Source organism: Gracilinanus agilis, chromosome 4, assembly GCF_016433145.1.
Source record: "Gracilinanus agilis isolate LMUSP501 chromosome 4, AgileGrace, whole genome shotgun sequence".
NCBI lineage: Eukaryota > Metazoa > Chordata > Mammalia > Didelphimorphia > Didelphidae > Gracilinanus > Gracilinanus agilis.
In genome coordinates this window covers 264,719,393-264,737,243 of record NC_058133.1, presented here as the reverse complement: position 1 = coordinate 264,737,243, position 17,851 = coordinate 264,719,393, and the positions used below count along the sequence as shown (strand labels likewise).

Below are 17,851 nucleotides of genomic sequence, written 5' to 3'. Positions count from 1 at the left end.
GACTTAAAAAGGGCTGAACAACAAATTCTTTTTTCTTATTAAAACAAAAGGTAGCATAACATAGCGACTTGCTGACCTCCCTGAGTCTGACGTGGGGCAGCTGAGTGGCCCAGTGGGCAGAGAGCTAGGCCTAGAGATGGGAAGTCCTCAGTTCAAATCCAGCCTCAGATACTCCCTAGCTATGTGATCCTGAGCAAGTCACTTCACCCCCATTGCCTAGCCCTTACCACTCTTCTGCCTTGGAACCAATATTTACTATCAATTCTAAGACAGAAAGTAAGAGTTTAAAAGAAAAAGTTATAAATGGACTACAATCTGCCTCAGAGGAAGGAATTCCCACAAGAACAAAATCATAGGCTCAGAGTTCTAAGCAAGCAAATATTTAATAACTAGTTCTTCACAAAAACATATGCACAACACACTTTTGAGTTTAATCTGCATTATTAACATTTTCTCCATTGCTCAACAAAATAATAAATCAAGCCCTGATTTGTAGGGTTTACTGATTTCCCAGGTGTAAATGCTCACACTGAAAAATCTAATCAGTTCTCAATAGGAGGCATGAGCTCATTCCAGCACACCCCTGGCCATGAAGGACCTTAGTGTAGTCCAGCTCCCTCCTTTTACAGACGAAGAAACTGAGACCCAAAGACATTAAAACCACAAGTCCTTTTCTCATTATTATTGTTATGACTCTTACTTTGAGAGTCTTGACAGGCATTTGTCATACTCAGATCACTTTATTATTTGTTTATTCGTTTTTTAAACCTTCACCTTCTGTCTTAGAATCGATATTAAGTATTGGTTCCAAGGCAGAAGAGCAGTAAGGGGAAGGCAACTGGGGATAAATGTCTTGCCCAGGGTTGTACAACTAAAAAAAATGTCTGAGACCAGATTGGAATCCAGGACCTCCCATTTCTAGACCTAGCTCTCTATCCACAGAGCCACCAAACTGCCCTTCAGATCACCAATCTTTCAACTTTGTCTAGCTTATCCCTATCCACATTTGACACCTGTGAGTGTATGAGATCAGCGCCCAGGGAGAGGCTATTCATTTCCTTTCTTTCTTTCTTTCTTTCTTTCTTTCTTTCTTTCTTTCTTTCTTTCTTTCTTTCTTTCTTTCTTTCTTTCTTTCTTTCTTTCTTTCTTTCTTTCTTTCTTTCTTTCTTTCTTTCTTTCTTTCTTTCCCTTAGAATCAATACTATGTGTTGGTTCCAATGCAGAAGAGTGATAAGGGCTAGGCTAGTGGGGTGAAGTGACTTGCCATGGGTCACACAGCTAGGAAGTGTCTGAAGCCAGATTTGAACCTAGGACCTTCTATCTCTAGGCCTGGCTCCCAATCCACTGAGCCACCCAGCTGTCCCACTCTTATTTCTTTCTGAAGGCACCAGACTCAGTGCCTTGAGAGTGGCCCTTGGATTGAGTTGACCTGGTCTCAACCCCTTCTGAAATACAAGGTATGAGGTCTTTTTCTTGAGACTAGACCCATCTCATTTAACCCTGACCATGACCGTGACTGGACCACACACTCCAAACCTAAATTAATGACCTGGTGCCTCTCACATATTAGGTACTTATTAAATACCTGTTGATTGATTGATTGATTGACTGACACCCCCCCACCACCTTCCTGGACTGTAGCCCTGAGCTTGAATGGTAACAACCCCAGATCCTAACTCAAATGGCCTCAAATATGATCCAACAAGAAGGAAATACAACCTTTTTATTTTACAAAGGAATTCCATACCCACTTATCTATCACAAAACACCTTTTGAAAGAGGCAGAGCCAGGGTTCTTGTCCCCCTATTTTCAGATGAGGAAAAACCCAGCTATATAAAGTGATTTGCCCCAGGTGAGGTGCCTGAGCTAATGTGGAAGAGCAGCACCCTATCCACCTTCTTGGGTAACAACTATTCTTATTCTTCCACTCTTAGGACTCAGATCAATTTCACGGTTGCTATTGACTTCACGGCCTCCAATGGTGAGTGAATGATTACCAGAGAGAGTTTCTTGATGCATAAAGGGGATGTGTGTGTGTGCATGGGAGAGAGAGAGAGAGAGAGAGAGAGAGAGAGAGTTAGTTTTAAAGGGCTAAGAGTTGATTATTGATCCTAGGCACGGGCACTACCCTCTATCCTTGGCACTTCCTTTGCCCCATTTCCCTTCTTTGTAAGCGGGCATTCCCTCCCAAAGTTGACACAGACTAGAAGGAGGGCGGGACCGCGGTTCTAGCCAGGGATACCACGTGGATCTGAGTTTTTTTATTCAGGAAAATCTCCAGGTGTATTGAGTGAAATCACCAAATGCCCCATCCCAGGACCATACTGCGCTCTCTCATCACAGTGAAGCACCACGCGCAGCCACAGCCATGCTGGAGTCACCTTCTGTGTGTATGGGGTAGTGTACTGTGGGATAAAGAGGAATAACACATGACTGCTACGTCCCAGGGGCTCTCAGTCTAGTTAGAGACAGAAAAGACCCAGAGAAAATAACTAAGCATGCAAGCTAGCTTCCTTAGAGACACACGTGATAAAAAATGCTTTTTGAAAAAAAATGCTTTTTCCTTCTCAGTCATTTCTGTATCCTGCTCTGAACCAGAACTGCTCAGTAGCTGGCTACAGGAATGAAAAACCAAATTCAGGATTCGTATTATAGTCCTCAGCAACACAATCCCAGCAGCCAAGAGGTTTCAACAGAGCACAGTGGACAAAGCATGGGACTTGGGAGTCAGGAAGGCATGGGTTCAAATTCCATTTTAGATCCAAATCAATGTGAAATTAGATTTATATGGCCTCTGTGTGCTTAACCATGAACACATTGTGTCCTATTAGTAAAATGTAAATTCCTTGAGGTCAAGGATTGTCTTTCTTTTATATTTGTAACCATTTTTCCTAGCACCAGGCCTGGCACTTAGTAGTCATTTAATTATTTCCTGTCCATTGATCTACTAAGACACTAATTAACTATGTCACCCTGGACAGGCAATTTAACAGCTGTCTCAATTTCCTCCTCTATAAAATGAAAATAATATACATATATAATACATATTATATGATGCAATTATTATATAATTTATATACTAGGTATATAATATTTGTACATATATTATATAGAATGTATATTACACATTATATAATATAATTATATAATATGTGTAATGGTTAATATAATGTGTACATATAGCACATATAATACATATATGATATATATAGCATAATAGATATATCATATGTGTATATATTATATAGACTATATTATGTCTATTATACAATACATGCAATAGACATAATATATAATGTGTATACATATACAATAAATATTATAGCATGTATCTATTATATAATATATAATAAAGATATGTGTGAATATATTATATAGAATATAATATATAACACATCTATTATATTATATGTAATATATAATAGATATGTGTATAATAGTATATAATATATTCTATAATACAACTATTATGTAATAATATACGTAATATATAATAGATATAGAATATGTATATACACATTGCATATATAATAAAATAACTGTGGGCTTAGGGTGATGGTTGTTCAGGTATTTTTCAGTTGTGCCTGACTCTTCATGACCCCATCTGGGGTTTTCTTAGCAAAGATACTAGAGTGGTTTGTCATTTGCTTCTCCAGCTCATTTTACAGAAGAGGAAATTGAGACAGACAGAATGAAGTATATAACCCAAGGTCACACAGCTAGTAAGTGTGAAGCTGGATTTGAACTCAGGTCTTCCTGATTCCAGGCCTGGCACTCAATCCACTGTACCACTTAGCTCCTCTGTCAGGGCGATGATGCATTCCTGTAATCTCTACTCCTGAAGAGGCTGATGGATTGCTCGAGTTCAGGAGGTCTAAGCTATTGAAAGGCTAAGCTAATTTAGGTGTCCTCTCCAAATCTGGCACCAATGTGGTGAGCTCCCAAGAGTAAAGGACCGCCAGGCTGCCAAAGGAGGGGCAATTGTGCCAGGTCAGAAACCTGTGCTGATCAGTGGTGGGATTGCCTCTGGTGAATGGTTGCTGCCTTTACAGCCTGGATGAGATGAAGAGACCCAATCTCAAGCAATAATTTTAATAATAATAGCATCCCAAATCTGGCCTCAGACACTTCCCAGCTGTGTGACCCTGGGCAAGTCACTTAACCTCCATTGTCTAGCTCTTATCACTCTTCTGCCTTGGGATCAATACATGGTATTGATTCTAAGAAAGTAAAGGTTTAAAAAATAACAATAGCACCTATCTCAAAAGGCTAGTGTGAAGATCAAGTGAGATAATATATGTAAGATATACAAATGTCTAGTAAACCTGAAAGTGATACCAGCATATTAGCTGTTATTAGCATCCCTCACTTTTCCTGGGGCCCTCTTGGATTTTCTTCCTTCTGGGCTCATATATGCCCCTGAGTGGATCCTGTGTTTGTTTATGCCTAGGCCACTGGGATATCATGTTTCATTAGTTACCAGGCATCACATCACCAAACAATCCATTCCTTATTAGCCTCACAGCCTGCCCCTTGTTTCATTTCTCTGGACCTTCCTAATTGTACCTTCCATGCCTGGCTCCAGTTTTTACCGGCCTCATTCAGAGCTCCCGAGGTCCTCTCTCACTCCAGAACAAAGGACTTCGGAGCCAGAAGGGACCTCTAGAAGTCATTTAGTTCAGCCCTTTTGGCCAGAAGGCCCCTGTTTAGTGTAAATATGTTACAGGGGAGGAGTAACCCATTAAGTCATTATTACCCACCCAGCATGTTAGTGTGACCTTGGAGAGGGCACAAAATCATAGACTCTCAGGGGTGGAAGGAGTCTCAGAGACCATACAGTCTAACCCGAGCCTGAACAGAAACTCTCTCTCTTAATAAGAGGTCACCTCGCCTCCAACAAAGTAAAGAGGTTCCTGTACCTCCAACAGCAGTCTGTTCCTCCTTGTCCTACTGGTCAGTTGTTTGCCTTCAGAGCAGAAGGTAACCTCGTTGAGGGCAGGGATTCGTTTAGTTTTTGTCTGAATCCCCACACCCAGTCTAGTGTCTGGTATTTATAGTAGGTGCTTAATAAGTGCTTTTTCTTTTTTAACATTATTGTTGTTGTTGTTTTAAACCCTTACCTTCCATCTTAGAATCAATACTGTGTATTGGTTCCAAGGCAGAAGCCCTAATAAGGGCTAGACTGTTGGGGAGGGGGTAGTTAAATGGCTTGCCCAAGTGTCTGAGGCCATATTTAAACCCAAGATCCAGATCTGGCTCTCAATCCACTGAGCCACCTAGTTGCCCCCAATAAATGCTCTTTATGGAATGAATTGGAAATTGATTGAGTTGTGTTGAATCCATTTTATTATGGAATGGAAATGAGTTAAGTTGTGTTGAATCTGGGTTACTGTGGGGAAATGATGAAGGAATTTATTCTGAGTCCTGTGGTGGTCTTGGGGCCTCTGGTGGACCACAGGGGAGGATGTGGCAAGAAGATCTGCTGTCAGGGCAGCCCAGGCTAGCCTGACACCCCCTATCTCTGGCAGGCAACCCCTCCCAGTCCACTTCCCTGCACTATATGAGTCCATACCAGCTGAATGCCTATGCCCTGGCATTGACAGCCGTGGGTGAGATCATCCAGGACTACGACAGTGACAAGATGTTCCCGGCCCTGGGCTTCGGCGCCAAGCTTCCTCCTGATGGCAGAGTTTCCCATGAGTTTCCACTGGTACGTGTCTCCTCTGAGGTCAGCCTGGAAAAAGAAAAGGGAGAGAGAGTGAGAATAAGGTCAAGGTCAAGGCAGGAAAAGAGAACAAGAGCAGGATGGGGGAGGAATGGGGGAGAGGGGTCGGACTGTCCAGAGGAGGGTTGGACATGAAGAGGGGGAGGAGGACATTTTTAATAGAGGATAACTACCCCGACTTAGAGGCTAGAGGTCCCCCAAAGTCTATCAGACTAGCTTGCCCTCCAACCTGGTCATCTCTTCACATATTTATACATCTGAGTCTCTCTAAATATGGCCCTGGGAACCATCCTCTTTCTGAGATCTTAGTGGAAGGAGTAGAAATTTGTTTAAATTACATGTGCACACATGTGCGTGCACATGCACACGCACACACACACACACACACACACACACACACACCATGAAAGAGGATGTGAAAATTGAAGAGCTGTCTAGAAAGGCCTTTAATTGATCCTGAGATGGGGATCGGGGTATCCCTCAGATGAAGAAAGAAGATAAAAATGCTGGAGAAGGAAGTAGTGTTTACAAAATCAGTTGGGCTTATGACCCAGCCTATCCAGTGTGGCAGAGTAGTGGAATTCCATTCAGTGACATACTTCTTTCCCTCCTATCCCACCTCCCAACTCAGTGGAATGTAAGCTTCTTGAGGGCAGGAACAAGAGTTTCATTTTCATTTCTTGATCCCCGGTGCTTGGTACATAGTGAGCATTTAGTAAGCAATTGTTGAATTGGGTTGGATGAAACCCATGAAGATGACCCCATGGTAATGCCTTCTTCCTTAGCAATTAGTGGCCCAAACTTTAGCTACTTTAAAACGAATGGGGGCAGACACATGAGCTCCATTTCATGGCATTCCTTTAGAACTGGGTAAGTATCCAGAACAGTGAGACTCAGAGAACCCTCACATGGTCTTCACCTTTTGAACTGTCTAAAATTTCCTCTTCTACTTTCCTTCAACACATGGCAAGATTTGAACCCAATCACAAAGAACACCAAGACAAAATGAGCAGGGTCCTCTGAGCCTTCTACAGGACCTCCATTCCCAGCTATGATCTGGTGTCTTTATGTGCTGCCCTCTTCCACCCATCCTCTCCCTTTATGCCACAATGTAAGAAGAGCCCACCCCAACAACCAAGGAATCATGGCGGCCCTTGTACTAATGAGATATGCATCCCTTTTGCATTGTTGCCCCTACTATGCAATATCCTTAAGAGATTCCTCTGTGACCTCCCGTTATATCTCACTGCCTTGTGTCCTTTCCATCTGGTTTTGAGTTCAAGTGAGGCTAGTTCTGGATTCCAGTTTTCTTTTCTTTTTTTAAAATGATCACTGATTGCTTTTGGTTTTACATTGTCTTCAATTTTGAAAGAGTCTCTTTTCCCTTCTCTCTTCATCAAGCTCTGCCTTAGAGTAAAAAATACAAGCAAAGGGATCCAGCAATGAAGTCTGGTAGCATGTGCAATGTCCCACACTCATAGTCCCCCATTTCTGCAAATAAGGGAGGGAGGTGCATTTTCTCTTCTTTGGGACCAATTTTAGTCATCGCACCAGATTAAACTTCTAAACAAGGTGGTTTTTTGCTGTTGTTATTGTATTATGTTACTGTAATCATTGTGCAAATTGTTGTCCTAGTTCTGCTTACTTCACTCTTCATCACTTCATAAGTCTCCCCAGAAGCCTGAATTCTTCCTTCTTATTATTTCCTACAGCATGATAATATTCCATTACATTCATTTACCACAGCTTGTTTTGCCTCTCATTAATCGATGAGCATCTCTTTGTTTCCAGTTCTTTACTGCTCAAAAAAAATGATGTTATGAATATTTGGTCTGAATCAAACCTTTCTTTCTGACTTTGACCTCCTTGAGATACATGCCTGGCAGTGGCATCTCTGCGTCATCCAGTATGGATGTTTAGTCACTCTTTAAAGCACAATTCCAAATTGCTTTAGAGTCATTCTGGAAAACTTTCATTTCATCATCTGGACCAGGTTGCAGACTGCTCTTCCCATCCTTCTTCCCCCTGAAATAGAACTATTCTTGTCCCCTTTTTGGCCACCTCAAGCTTTGCTCCCTTTCTCCCTACCCCTGGGTGTCTTGTCCTTTTGCATCCTATCCCTTTCCCTGCCTCCTCCTTCCCTGTCTCCCCTTCTGGGAGCCCGCTGATCCTCTGCTCCTAGAACGGCAATCCGGATAATCCCTCTTGCTGTGGCATTGATGGTATCCTCGAGGCCTATCACCGAAGCCTTCGCACCGTGCAGCTCTATGGCCCCACCAACTTTGCACCAGTGGTCACTCATGTGGCCAGGTGAGTCCCTTTTCATACCTCCCACCTCTCACCCCCTTCTCAAAAAGATCAGCTCATCTCTGCAGAGATAATCCTTCCCAGTGCCTTTAGGAGAACCTTCACACTGTCCCCCAAAACTTGGCAGATAACCTCTAATGTCTTGCTCCAACCTCCCCCAGGGCCTTCTTGGTTAAAGCCCATGGAGTTACTCTTCCTGGGTTGGGGGGCAATGGAAAGTGATTATATAGAGAGGCCACCCTATCCCCTCCTCAGACCCTGCCCAGACATAGGGGTTAGTAGGGGTTAGAGCTCTGCCCCCAAGTCCCTAACCCCTCAAACCCCAGGCATGCAGCAACTGTACAGGATGGCTCCCAGTATTCCGTGCTGCTGATCATCACAGATGGGGTCATCTCAGACATGGCGCAGACCAAGGAAGCCATCGTCAATGTGAGTCTGAAGGGACAGAATGGGGAGATTGTTGGGTGGTGATCTGGAGAAAATGTCATGGGAGGGGGACCTTCTTTTGCTCACCCCTCTTCTTTTGTGGCCTTGAGATAGTCACTGTAGATTCTTGGCCAGAAACTTTGTCGTGCAGAGGGATGTAGAATTATAGGGAGGATGTAGGAGTGGGGCTGAGGTTCTTGGCCTTTTTAGCTTTGGACCAAATGAATTCAGATAATAAGGGGGCCTGAGTGGATGGAAGAAAGGACAACTCAGCAAGGGCAGCGATGGAGGATGTGGCCAGGTCCTCTGCCTGGGGGAGGTGTTGCCATCTCTAATTGCTCTCCCTATTCTGCTCCCCAACTTAAAAGGATTTCATATTGCTAACATGGCAGGGTCAGTTTCTTACTGATTAAGGTCAAGTTTGGAGAAAGAGGAAGAGGGGAAGAGCCTATCCCAGGTGGGCTCCTGCTACTCCTGGGTATCAGACTTTAGACCAATTCCCCTTCTTCCTGTCTCTCTCCCTGTTTCTGGTCCTCTGTCTGTCTTTTTGTCATCCCTTCTTCTCTGACTTCTCTTTCATCTCAACTCTTTTTCTCTTATCTTCCTTCTCCTTTTCTTTCTAATCCTTCCCTTCTCTCTTTCTTACTATCCCTTTCACTCTATCTCTTTCTCTCTGTCTGGATCCTTTTTGCTGTTCCTTTTGTTTCCCCCCCCACCCTATCTCTCTGTGTGTTCTCCCTCTTGGTGTCTACCGTTTCCCCTCTGGCTTCCCATGCTGGTGCTCTTTGCCCAACAGGCTGCCAAACTCCCCATGTCCATTATCATCGTGGGCGTTGGCCAGGCTGAGTTTGATGGTAAGACCCAGTTGCTTTCCTTTTCCTTCATCCCTTCCCATCATTCTATGCTTCCTTAGGGCCACCTGGGTACCCATGGAGCTTGCTCCAACTTCTTCCAGTGAGAGAGACAGAGAGACAGAGACAGAGACAGACAGGCAGGCAGGCAGACAGAGAAAGGAAAGAGAGGAGAGAGACAGAGACAGAGAGAGAAGGAAGAGTAGAATGAGAGTGTGTGTGTATATATATATAAAAAAACAGAGAGAAAAGAGTGTGTTTGAGGGATGGAGAAGAGAAAGTATGTGAGAGAGGAAAAAGAGGAAGCTTATAAAAGAGAGAGCTTGTGTGAGAGAGAAGAGAGAAAGAAAAGCCTCTGAAAAGGAACAGAGTGAGGACAGAAAAAAGAGTGTGTGTATGAGAGTTAAGAGAAGCAAATTTTTGAGTGAGAAAAAAGAAAACGTACGAAAAGAGAGAGGAAAGAGCATGTGTGAAAGTGAGTGTGTGTGTGTGTGTGTGTGTGTGTGTGTGTGTGTGTGTGAGAGAGAGAGAGAGAGAGAGAGAGAGAGAGAGAGAGAGAGAGAGAGAGAGAAGAAGAGAAAAGAGATCAGAGAGAGGAGATAAAAAGAGAAGGGAGAGAGAAAAAAGAAAGAAGAGAAATAGATCAGAGAGGGAGAGAAAGATTGAGAATCACAAGTGGTTGTATGGATGTTTAAACTTGTGCTAACTGTGGGCACATTCATCTCTCTGCACCACCACCAATGGGCAATGTGATCCTTGGACAAATCATTTCACCTTTTTCTGACTCAGCTTTCTAATCTGTAAGATGGGGATAATAACCCCATTCTCTGCCTATCTCCCAGGGGTGTTAGGAGGATCAATTGATTGATACAAAATCCTATATAACAAAGAAGCACTATATAGATATCAGCAGATAGTTTCAGCATTTTCATGACCATTATCATGATCTTGAGGGAGGGCAGAATTTAAACATTTAAAGGAGATCTACAGACATTTCCTCCCTCCTCTCCCCACAAAACACTAAAACAAGCCTTACCAAAGGGACTAAATGACCCCCTAAGGTCTCTTCTAGCTCAAAATTCATGTTTCCATGAATCCAGGTGAATTTTGCAAACTGTGGATACATGAATATACATGTATATTCACTATGCGCAAGCCTTAAGGAAACAGATATTAGAGTCATGATGGTGACTGGTTTGCCTAGAAAGGCTTCATGTAGGAAATGAGTTTAAATCAGGATTTGGACATAGGAGAGGAGCTCAAATTGGTAGAGAGGACTCGGGGGCTGAGGAGGGGAGGATAAATTTGGGGTTCTAAGAGTGACATGGAAAGGCAGGAATGGAAAATTCACACAATTAGAGAATAGGGGACAAGTAATTCACAGGATTTGGTTCTAGAGATGAAAGAGAACTCAAAGGTCTAGTCTACTCTCCTCATTTTACAGATGAGGAAACAGAGGCTGAGGGAAATTAAGTGACTTGCTCAAGTACACAGACACTAAGCACTGGAGGCAGAATTTGAGCTCATGTCATCTGACTCCAAAGCCAGTGTACTCTCCACTGTAAACATTCTATAAATATTAGCTATCATTATGATTGTGATTATCATTACCTGCTGCCTCCTGTGTGCATGGCTGGAATGGAAAACATACTTTGAAATAACTGAAATGTGTGTGTGCGTTGGTAAGTTACTTTGTGGGGTTATCTATCTGTTCATCTATCTATCTATCTATCTATCTATCTATCTATCTATCTATCTGTCTGTCTATTTAACTGTCTATCTATCTATCCTATCTGTCTGTCTGTCCCCAATGGCAAGTGAAGGCACAGAGTGATATTTGTATAAGGAGGAGTGTATGGAGTAGGTGCCCTTGTCTTGTCCTTATACATTGGCCCAAGACATGCAAAGCTCCAGAGTCGTCTTTCAGCTGCCCTCCCTCACTCATCTTTTCCCCAACCCCTCAAACACCAGGTCCCTCACTCAACTTTGAGAGTATGGGGGAAAGGAGAGAGTTAACAGTGTTCCTATCAAGGAAGGACTTGAGTAGGAAGTTTAGAAACTTTGGCTTTCATTCGATCTCTTCCTTTTACCATGAGACCTTGGGCTAGTCAATTTCCTTCACTGGACCTCAGTTTCCTCTCCTGTAAAATGAAGGACTCAATTTCTCCTCGGATTTCTGATCCTGGAATAAGAGATCACCCTAGGTTCTCAAAGGCTCTGTCAGCAAAGAATAGGCTCTAACGGGTTGGCTTTTGATAATGATCCTGTGAGAGGCTGTGTGTCTGTTGTCCAGGAACCAGTCTAACTAAGGGCAGAGCAGCTGGCTTATTACTGGGTTGACTTCCAGGTGACCAATTTTTCTGTTATGGCAATACTCAAAGCCCTTGACTAAGCTGTAGGAAAGGTCGAGAGTGATTTGTGTGGATGGTGAAAGTCCCCACCCTGGCCAAACCACAACTCTTGTGATTATGGCTCAATGTGTACGAAAAATGAAGGGTTGAACAAGATCGGGAACTCCCAACATTTTCCAAATTGTATTTCTTGACTTTCAGTAGAACTTCCTGTACCTCCTTTTCAAAATGAAAAGAAATAAAGTCCAAAGTTTACTGTGTCTATACACAAAAGGAACAAAATTTTAAAATGACTTTTCATAAGGAAAACCTTGTTTATTACATGAGAACACTTGTTCATTAGCACAGGTATTTGAAATATTTCCAAAGGATATTAGAACTAGTTACCGAATTTCCCTAGACCCTCTTTAAAAGCTTCTCTATAGCTTGAGGTTCCTCAGGTTGGGGGGGTGGAGCAGGCCCAGACTAAGTCTCTGAGGCCACATCCAACTCTGACATTCCATGAATTTGTGATTGGAAGCAGAAATGTGGGAATCTATGGATTCTAGGGGAGCCCTTCCAGGCAGAACCCTTACTGTGGTCAGATCAGGCCCCCATACCCCGATTAGCCCTTCACAGTCATTCCCTCCTCTTATAGCCATGGTTGAGCTGGATGGTGACGACATTCGGATCTCCTCCCGGGGAAAGTTAGCGGAGCGTGACATTGTCCAGGTAAGTGCCCAAAGCCCCACATCCTTGATGTTTCCCAGCCTGCTCATCTCTAGTCTCTCAGATAAATACAGTACCCTCCCCTCTCCCATGGGGGCTTCACTGGAGAGCATAAAGGAATAAAGTACTTGGAACCCTGGCTGATATGAAGGGAGGTAGAAAGTCCTTAACTAATGCAGATTGTTGTTCAGTTGTGTCTGGACTCTTTGTGATCCCATTTGGGGTTTTCTTGACAAAAGCCACTAGAATGTTTGTCCTTTCCTTCTCCAGCTCATTTGACAGATGAGGAAACTGAGGCAAACAGGGTAGAGCGACTTATCCAGGATCACACAGATATTGAGTCTGAAGCCAGATCTGAACTTGGATCTTCTTGAATCCAGGAAATTTTCTTAGTCAATTCAGGACAGTCCTCGAATTATCTCCAAACATTCGACAGTGGTTGCCAATCTTCATGGCAATCTTCATGTGTCCCTCTCCATCCTGAAATCCATTCTCCACTTTTTCTAATCCTGTCTATTTTTAAGGACCTTCATAAGCACACACAAATAAACTGAGTCACAGAGTCACCCTCTCCCTCCTCCATTTATCCAAATTTGCCTCACCCCTCAAGACCCAACTCAAGGTCCACTTTCTCTAGGAATTCTTCCCTGACTATTTCCCCATGATCAACTTCCCCTTTTCTGACTTTGTACAACTCACTGATTATCTTCAGTGGTTGGTTGGCTATTGTGTTGGGTTATTCTTTCTCCTTGTTTTGTTTATCTCTGTTCTGCCTATCCAGCTAGATTATAAGGTTCTTGGGGGCAGTGGACATATCTTTACTTTTTCTGTATCCCCTACAGGATCTAGCATAATTCTGGCACATAGTAGGCTCTCTGGCTATTTTTTCTTCTTTTAAAAAAATTAGCCTTACCTTCTGCCTTTAAAATCAATACTAGGTACCAGTTCCAAGGACTGGGCAGTTGGGGTTAAGTGACTTACCCTAAATTATTTGAGTCCAACCTGTCAAATTTGAATCCAGGTCTTCCTGACTCCAGGCCAGGTGCTCTGTTTGCTGGGCCATCTACTTGCCTTTCCTATCTGTTTCTTGATCAAATAATTGATTAATTTATTAGATATCCAGCAGGGTACAGAATATTGTACTAGAAGCTCTGGTGAGTTTATATATTATAGAGGTAATAGCCAATACAGCAGCTAGGTGGCTCAGTGGATAGAATACCAGGACTAGAGTCAGGAAGACCCAGGTTCAAATCCAGCCTCAAACATATCCTAGCTGTATAACCGTGGGCAAGTCATTTAACCTCTGTTTGCCTTAGTCTACTGCAGCAGGAGATGACAGACCACTCTAGTATCTTTGCCAAGAAAATTCCAAGGAAGACAGATGGTTGGCTCAGAGGATAGAGAGATAGGCCTAGAGATGGGAGATCTTGTATTCAAATCTGGCCTTACACATGTCCTAGCTGTGTGATCCTCGGTAAGTCACTTAACCCCCATTGCCTGGCCCTTACTGCTCTTCTGCCTTGGAATCAATACTTAGTATTAATCTAAGATAGAAGGCAAGAGTTGAAAGAGAAAGAAAGAAAACTTCATGGACAATATTGGCCTGATGTCGTCCACAGGGTCACAAAGAGTTGGATGTGACTGAACAAATAGTTGCTGCCCAAGGTCTTTGAGTAAGTCAGGAATAGGATGAAAAAGAGAAATGAGAGAGAGAAGAGACTGGAGAAAAGGAGGCTCATTGGGAGGAAGTTTCGAGAATTAGAGGAAGGAGATGAAGATGGCAACTGACTGTGGACACAAGAGAGGGAAGAGCAATGAGAGAAGCTGTAGAGAAAGAACCCTCCTGCTGGAGAGACTGAGCCAAGGCTGGTTTAAGGATGTTGTGGGAGGGGCTCTTGGTCACATACAGGTTGGACTAGATGGCCTTTAAGGTCCTTTCCAACACTGATGTTCTGTGATAATTGGGTCCCCAGGTGTAAATAAGGGGGCAGTGAGGTGCCACAGTGGATGGAGTACCAGACCTGGAGTCAGGGAGACTTCTCCTGAGTTCAAATCTGGCCTCAAACATTTACTAGCTATATGCCCCTGAGCAAGTCACTTCCCCCTATTTGCCTTAGTTTCCTTATCTATAAAATGAGCTGGAGAAGGAAATGGCAAACCACTAGCTGTGTGACCCATGGCAAGTCACTTCACCCTGTTGGCCTCAGTTTCCTCATCTGTAAAATGAGCTGGAGAAAGAAATGGGAAACCATTCTAGGATCTCTGCCAAGAAAACTCCAAATGGGGTCACAAACAGTCAGACATGATTGAAAAGTGCCTAAACAAAAGGCATGAATAAATACTGAGTCAGAAAAATAGTTCCAGAAATTTAGGGTCTGAAAGCAACAGGATCAGTGAGTGTCATAGGTAGTAATGGAGTGATCAAGAGAAGGCAACAGATGTGGCAAGGAAAGGGAAGATAAATCATTCCACATTCATCATGTGTAGTTTTTTTAGATCTTAGAATCAATACTGTATATTGGTTCCAAGACAGAAGAGTGGTGAGGGCTAGGCAATGGGGGTCAAGTGACTTGCCCAGGGTCACGCAGCTAGGAAGTGTCTGAAGTCAGATTTGAACCCAGGACCTCCCATCTCTCGACTTGGCTCGCCATCCACTTCACTGCCCCTTCGTGTGCAGTTTTAAGATCTTGGTCAAACCTAAAAATGGAGCTTTCCTGCAGGTACCTGACGCTGGGAGATTGGAGAGAGAGGTTGGGACTAGAGATAGAAATGACAGGAAATTATGCACATGGAGGTAATAAGTCAGTGTAGAGGAAGAGGCATAGTAGGCTTGGGGCTGAGTCTTTGGGAATGGCGGGTGATAAGGAACAGCTTTTGGAAAAAGAAACCAAAGGAATAGCCAGAGAGGCAAGGGCAGACCCAGTAGACTGGCGTCCTGGAAGCCCAGAGGTTCGAAAGGGCTGGGTTTGATTAGGTGGTTAGTGACATCAGAGGCAGCAGAAGGGATCAGCCCCTTTTCCGGGGGGTACCAGACCCCAGGAGAAAGAGTCCTTGCTCTAAGGTCAGGGCTCTAACCCCATTGCAAACATCTCTGACGTCCCTTTTAGAAATGAGAATGGAGCGTGCTCTTACCAGTGACCAGTATGGAAGTGTGGTTTGCATGACCATAAAAATAAATAAAATAAAATGGAAATTGCGATGGGACTTTGAACAGGACGGTACCATAAACTTCATCCAAAGGAGTTGTAATAGCCGCATGAACTCAGACTTCTGGCCCTGTGAGAGGCCTCCACCCCCTTCGGAGGCGTGTGGGTCCCTAATGCTGGCCTTTGGCTGACCGGAAGGAGGATGGTGTGGGCAGCCTGGGTCTGACGAGCTTTCTCTGTTCCCCCAGTTTGTGCCTTTCCGGGACTATGTGGACCGAACAGGGAATCACGTGCTCAGCATGGCTCGCCTGGCCAGGGATGTACTGGCCGAGATCCCTGACCAGCTCGTGTCCTACATGAAGGCACAGGGCATCCGTCCTCGCCCACCCCCGGGCCTTCCCGCCAACAGCCCCCCTGGGTCTCCTCCTCACACCTCCCCTGCCTCCCCTATGCACACAAACCTCTAAGGAGAGGCCATGGGCAGGGTGGGAAGAAGGTGGACTCCCTGGGACATGTGGGCACACACACACACACACACACACACACAAAACTGAGGTCCAAATTCCAGCTCTGTCATTTACTCCTGGTGTGACCTTTGGCAAGTCACTTCCTCCTGGGGAAAGGGGTTTTTCTCCTTTGTAAAATGAAGCTAGAGCCCTTTCCCACTCTGTCTGATGATCCACGATGTCCAGGGGGGAATGGTGTCTAGGGGACGAGACTGAGACCCCCTAGGCAGAACCCCAGGATTTCCCCCCATCACCATGCCTCTGACTCTGCTGGGATCCCTGGCCTCCCATCTTGCAGGGGCCCAGCACCAGCCCAGCTGTCCTCCCACCCAGAGCCCTGACTCTTCCTTCTGTTCCTCCTCCCTCACCCCCTAGTTGGTGGCACAAACATCTGGACCTCCTGAAGAGTGAGCCAGGGAAGAGGGAGGAGGGAGGGACCAGAGAGGCAGCATAGAGAGCTGCATAGAATAGTGGGGAGACCCAGTGGCTTCTGTGCCACTGGGGTGCAGAAAAGAATCAGAGTGGGGCAAAACAGGAGCCAGAATGAGGCTCATGGAAGCACCAACCAGCCCCCTGGGAGGCTACGTCCCTGGGTTCAAGCTTGTGTTCCTCCAGAGCCCCTGGGCTCTCTGCCTTCTGCCCCCTTTCCCAAATGAGGTTTAGCAATCAGAGGGCAGGCATCTCCGCTCAAGGACGGAGGGCATCGAGCCTTTCCCTCCCCGCATAAAGGATTTCCCAGGAGCTCCAGAGCCCAAGGCTCCTTCTGCTGGAGCTGAGCCACTCAGATGGGGAACGTGTGCCATCCTCCCCCCTCACCTGCCAGCTTCCCTCCTGACCCAGCCCCTGAGGGGGCACAGGAGGAGGGAGAGGCTCAGGAACCTTGCCACTCTCTGCTCTCCCTGGCATCTTTCCTAGTCCGCCGAGCTTCAGGAGGGTGTTACAAGATCTGCTCGCCAGGGCACAATGGAAGGGAGGGCAGGGCTGGGGGCCAGTCCACATCAAGGCTGGTGCCAAGCCAGCCTTCTGACAAAAGTTTGCTGTAAACAAGAGGAGTTGTCAGGCACCTCCCTGCTAACCTGACCCCTCTACTTGCCACCCACAGCCCTGCCCTGCCTTTCCTTCCCATTGCTAAGATGTTGGCTGACAATAGATTAGGTATGATAAGGGGATATTTGTGTAAAATGGGGGTGAGTCATTGAAGACCCTCAAATCAGATCCAAAGGAATGAATCTTGAATAATGGAATTTCAGATCCTAGAAAAGAGAGACATTCAGTTATATATGCCGCAAAATTTATGCCTCCCTCTTCTGTGCCCCTGAAAATCGATACCCCCGGACCCCAGGCCAAGCAAATTTCCCCTCACCAGAGTAATGTCTTGTTAGCAGCCCATGCCACCTTTTGAGTGTGAAGTACCCCAGATGTATCCAATTCAAACACCTGTCACTGGAGAAGGGAGCCCCCCAGCCCCGCTCCAGGGTGAGGGCTATCACTGTCTGCCCCAGGCTGGCAAGGTGTTCTCTCTGGGTGGCAGGTAACATGAAGAGGCTGGCTCCCCCCACGCCCACCTTTGCCCCCCAGATAGGTAGTCGGTGATGCATGCCAGTCCACCCCGCTGCATGGGGCTGCCTGTGCCCACCGAACACTCAGCTCTCCTCAGATTCCCTCTTCAGAAACTCCCTTGTCTGCCCAACTCCCGCGTAATACATCTGTGCCCCAAACCCTAGGTCTGCCCCCTGGGCCCAAGTCCAACTCTGTTCTTGTTTGTTCTGTGCATGATGGTAGTATTTCTAACCCGTGTTGCCCCTTGCTGGAGTCTTTGGTGGAACGTGC

At 45.1% G+C, this 17,851-nt stretch overlaps 1 protein-coding gene across 1 annotated transcript in view; it reads left to right on the top strand.

Annotated features, from left to right (window-relative positions):
- The window catches only part of CPNE5 (copine 5), a 243,399-nt gene extending 227,417 nt beyond the window's left edge, over positions 1 to 15,982 (top strand). Inside the window, exons 10-16 of the mRNA XM_044675291.1 lie at positions 1,859 to 1,982; positions 5,530 to 5,711; positions 7,909 to 8,036; positions 8,360 to 8,462; positions 9,256 to 9,313; positions 12,299 to 12,372; positions 15,764 to 15,982. Of these exons, the coding sequence (XP_044531226.1) occupies positions 1,859 to 1,982; positions 5,530 to 5,711; positions 7,909 to 8,036; positions 8,360 to 8,462; positions 9,256 to 9,313; positions 12,299 to 12,372; positions 15,764 to 15,982 (888 nt within the window). The remainder of the gene's footprint in view (positions 1 to 1,858; positions 1,983 to 5,529; positions 5,712 to 7,908; positions 8,037 to 8,359; positions 8,463 to 9,255; positions 9,314 to 12,298; positions 12,373 to 15,763) is intronic.
- Positions 15,983 to 17,851: the final 1,869 nt, after the last annotated feature.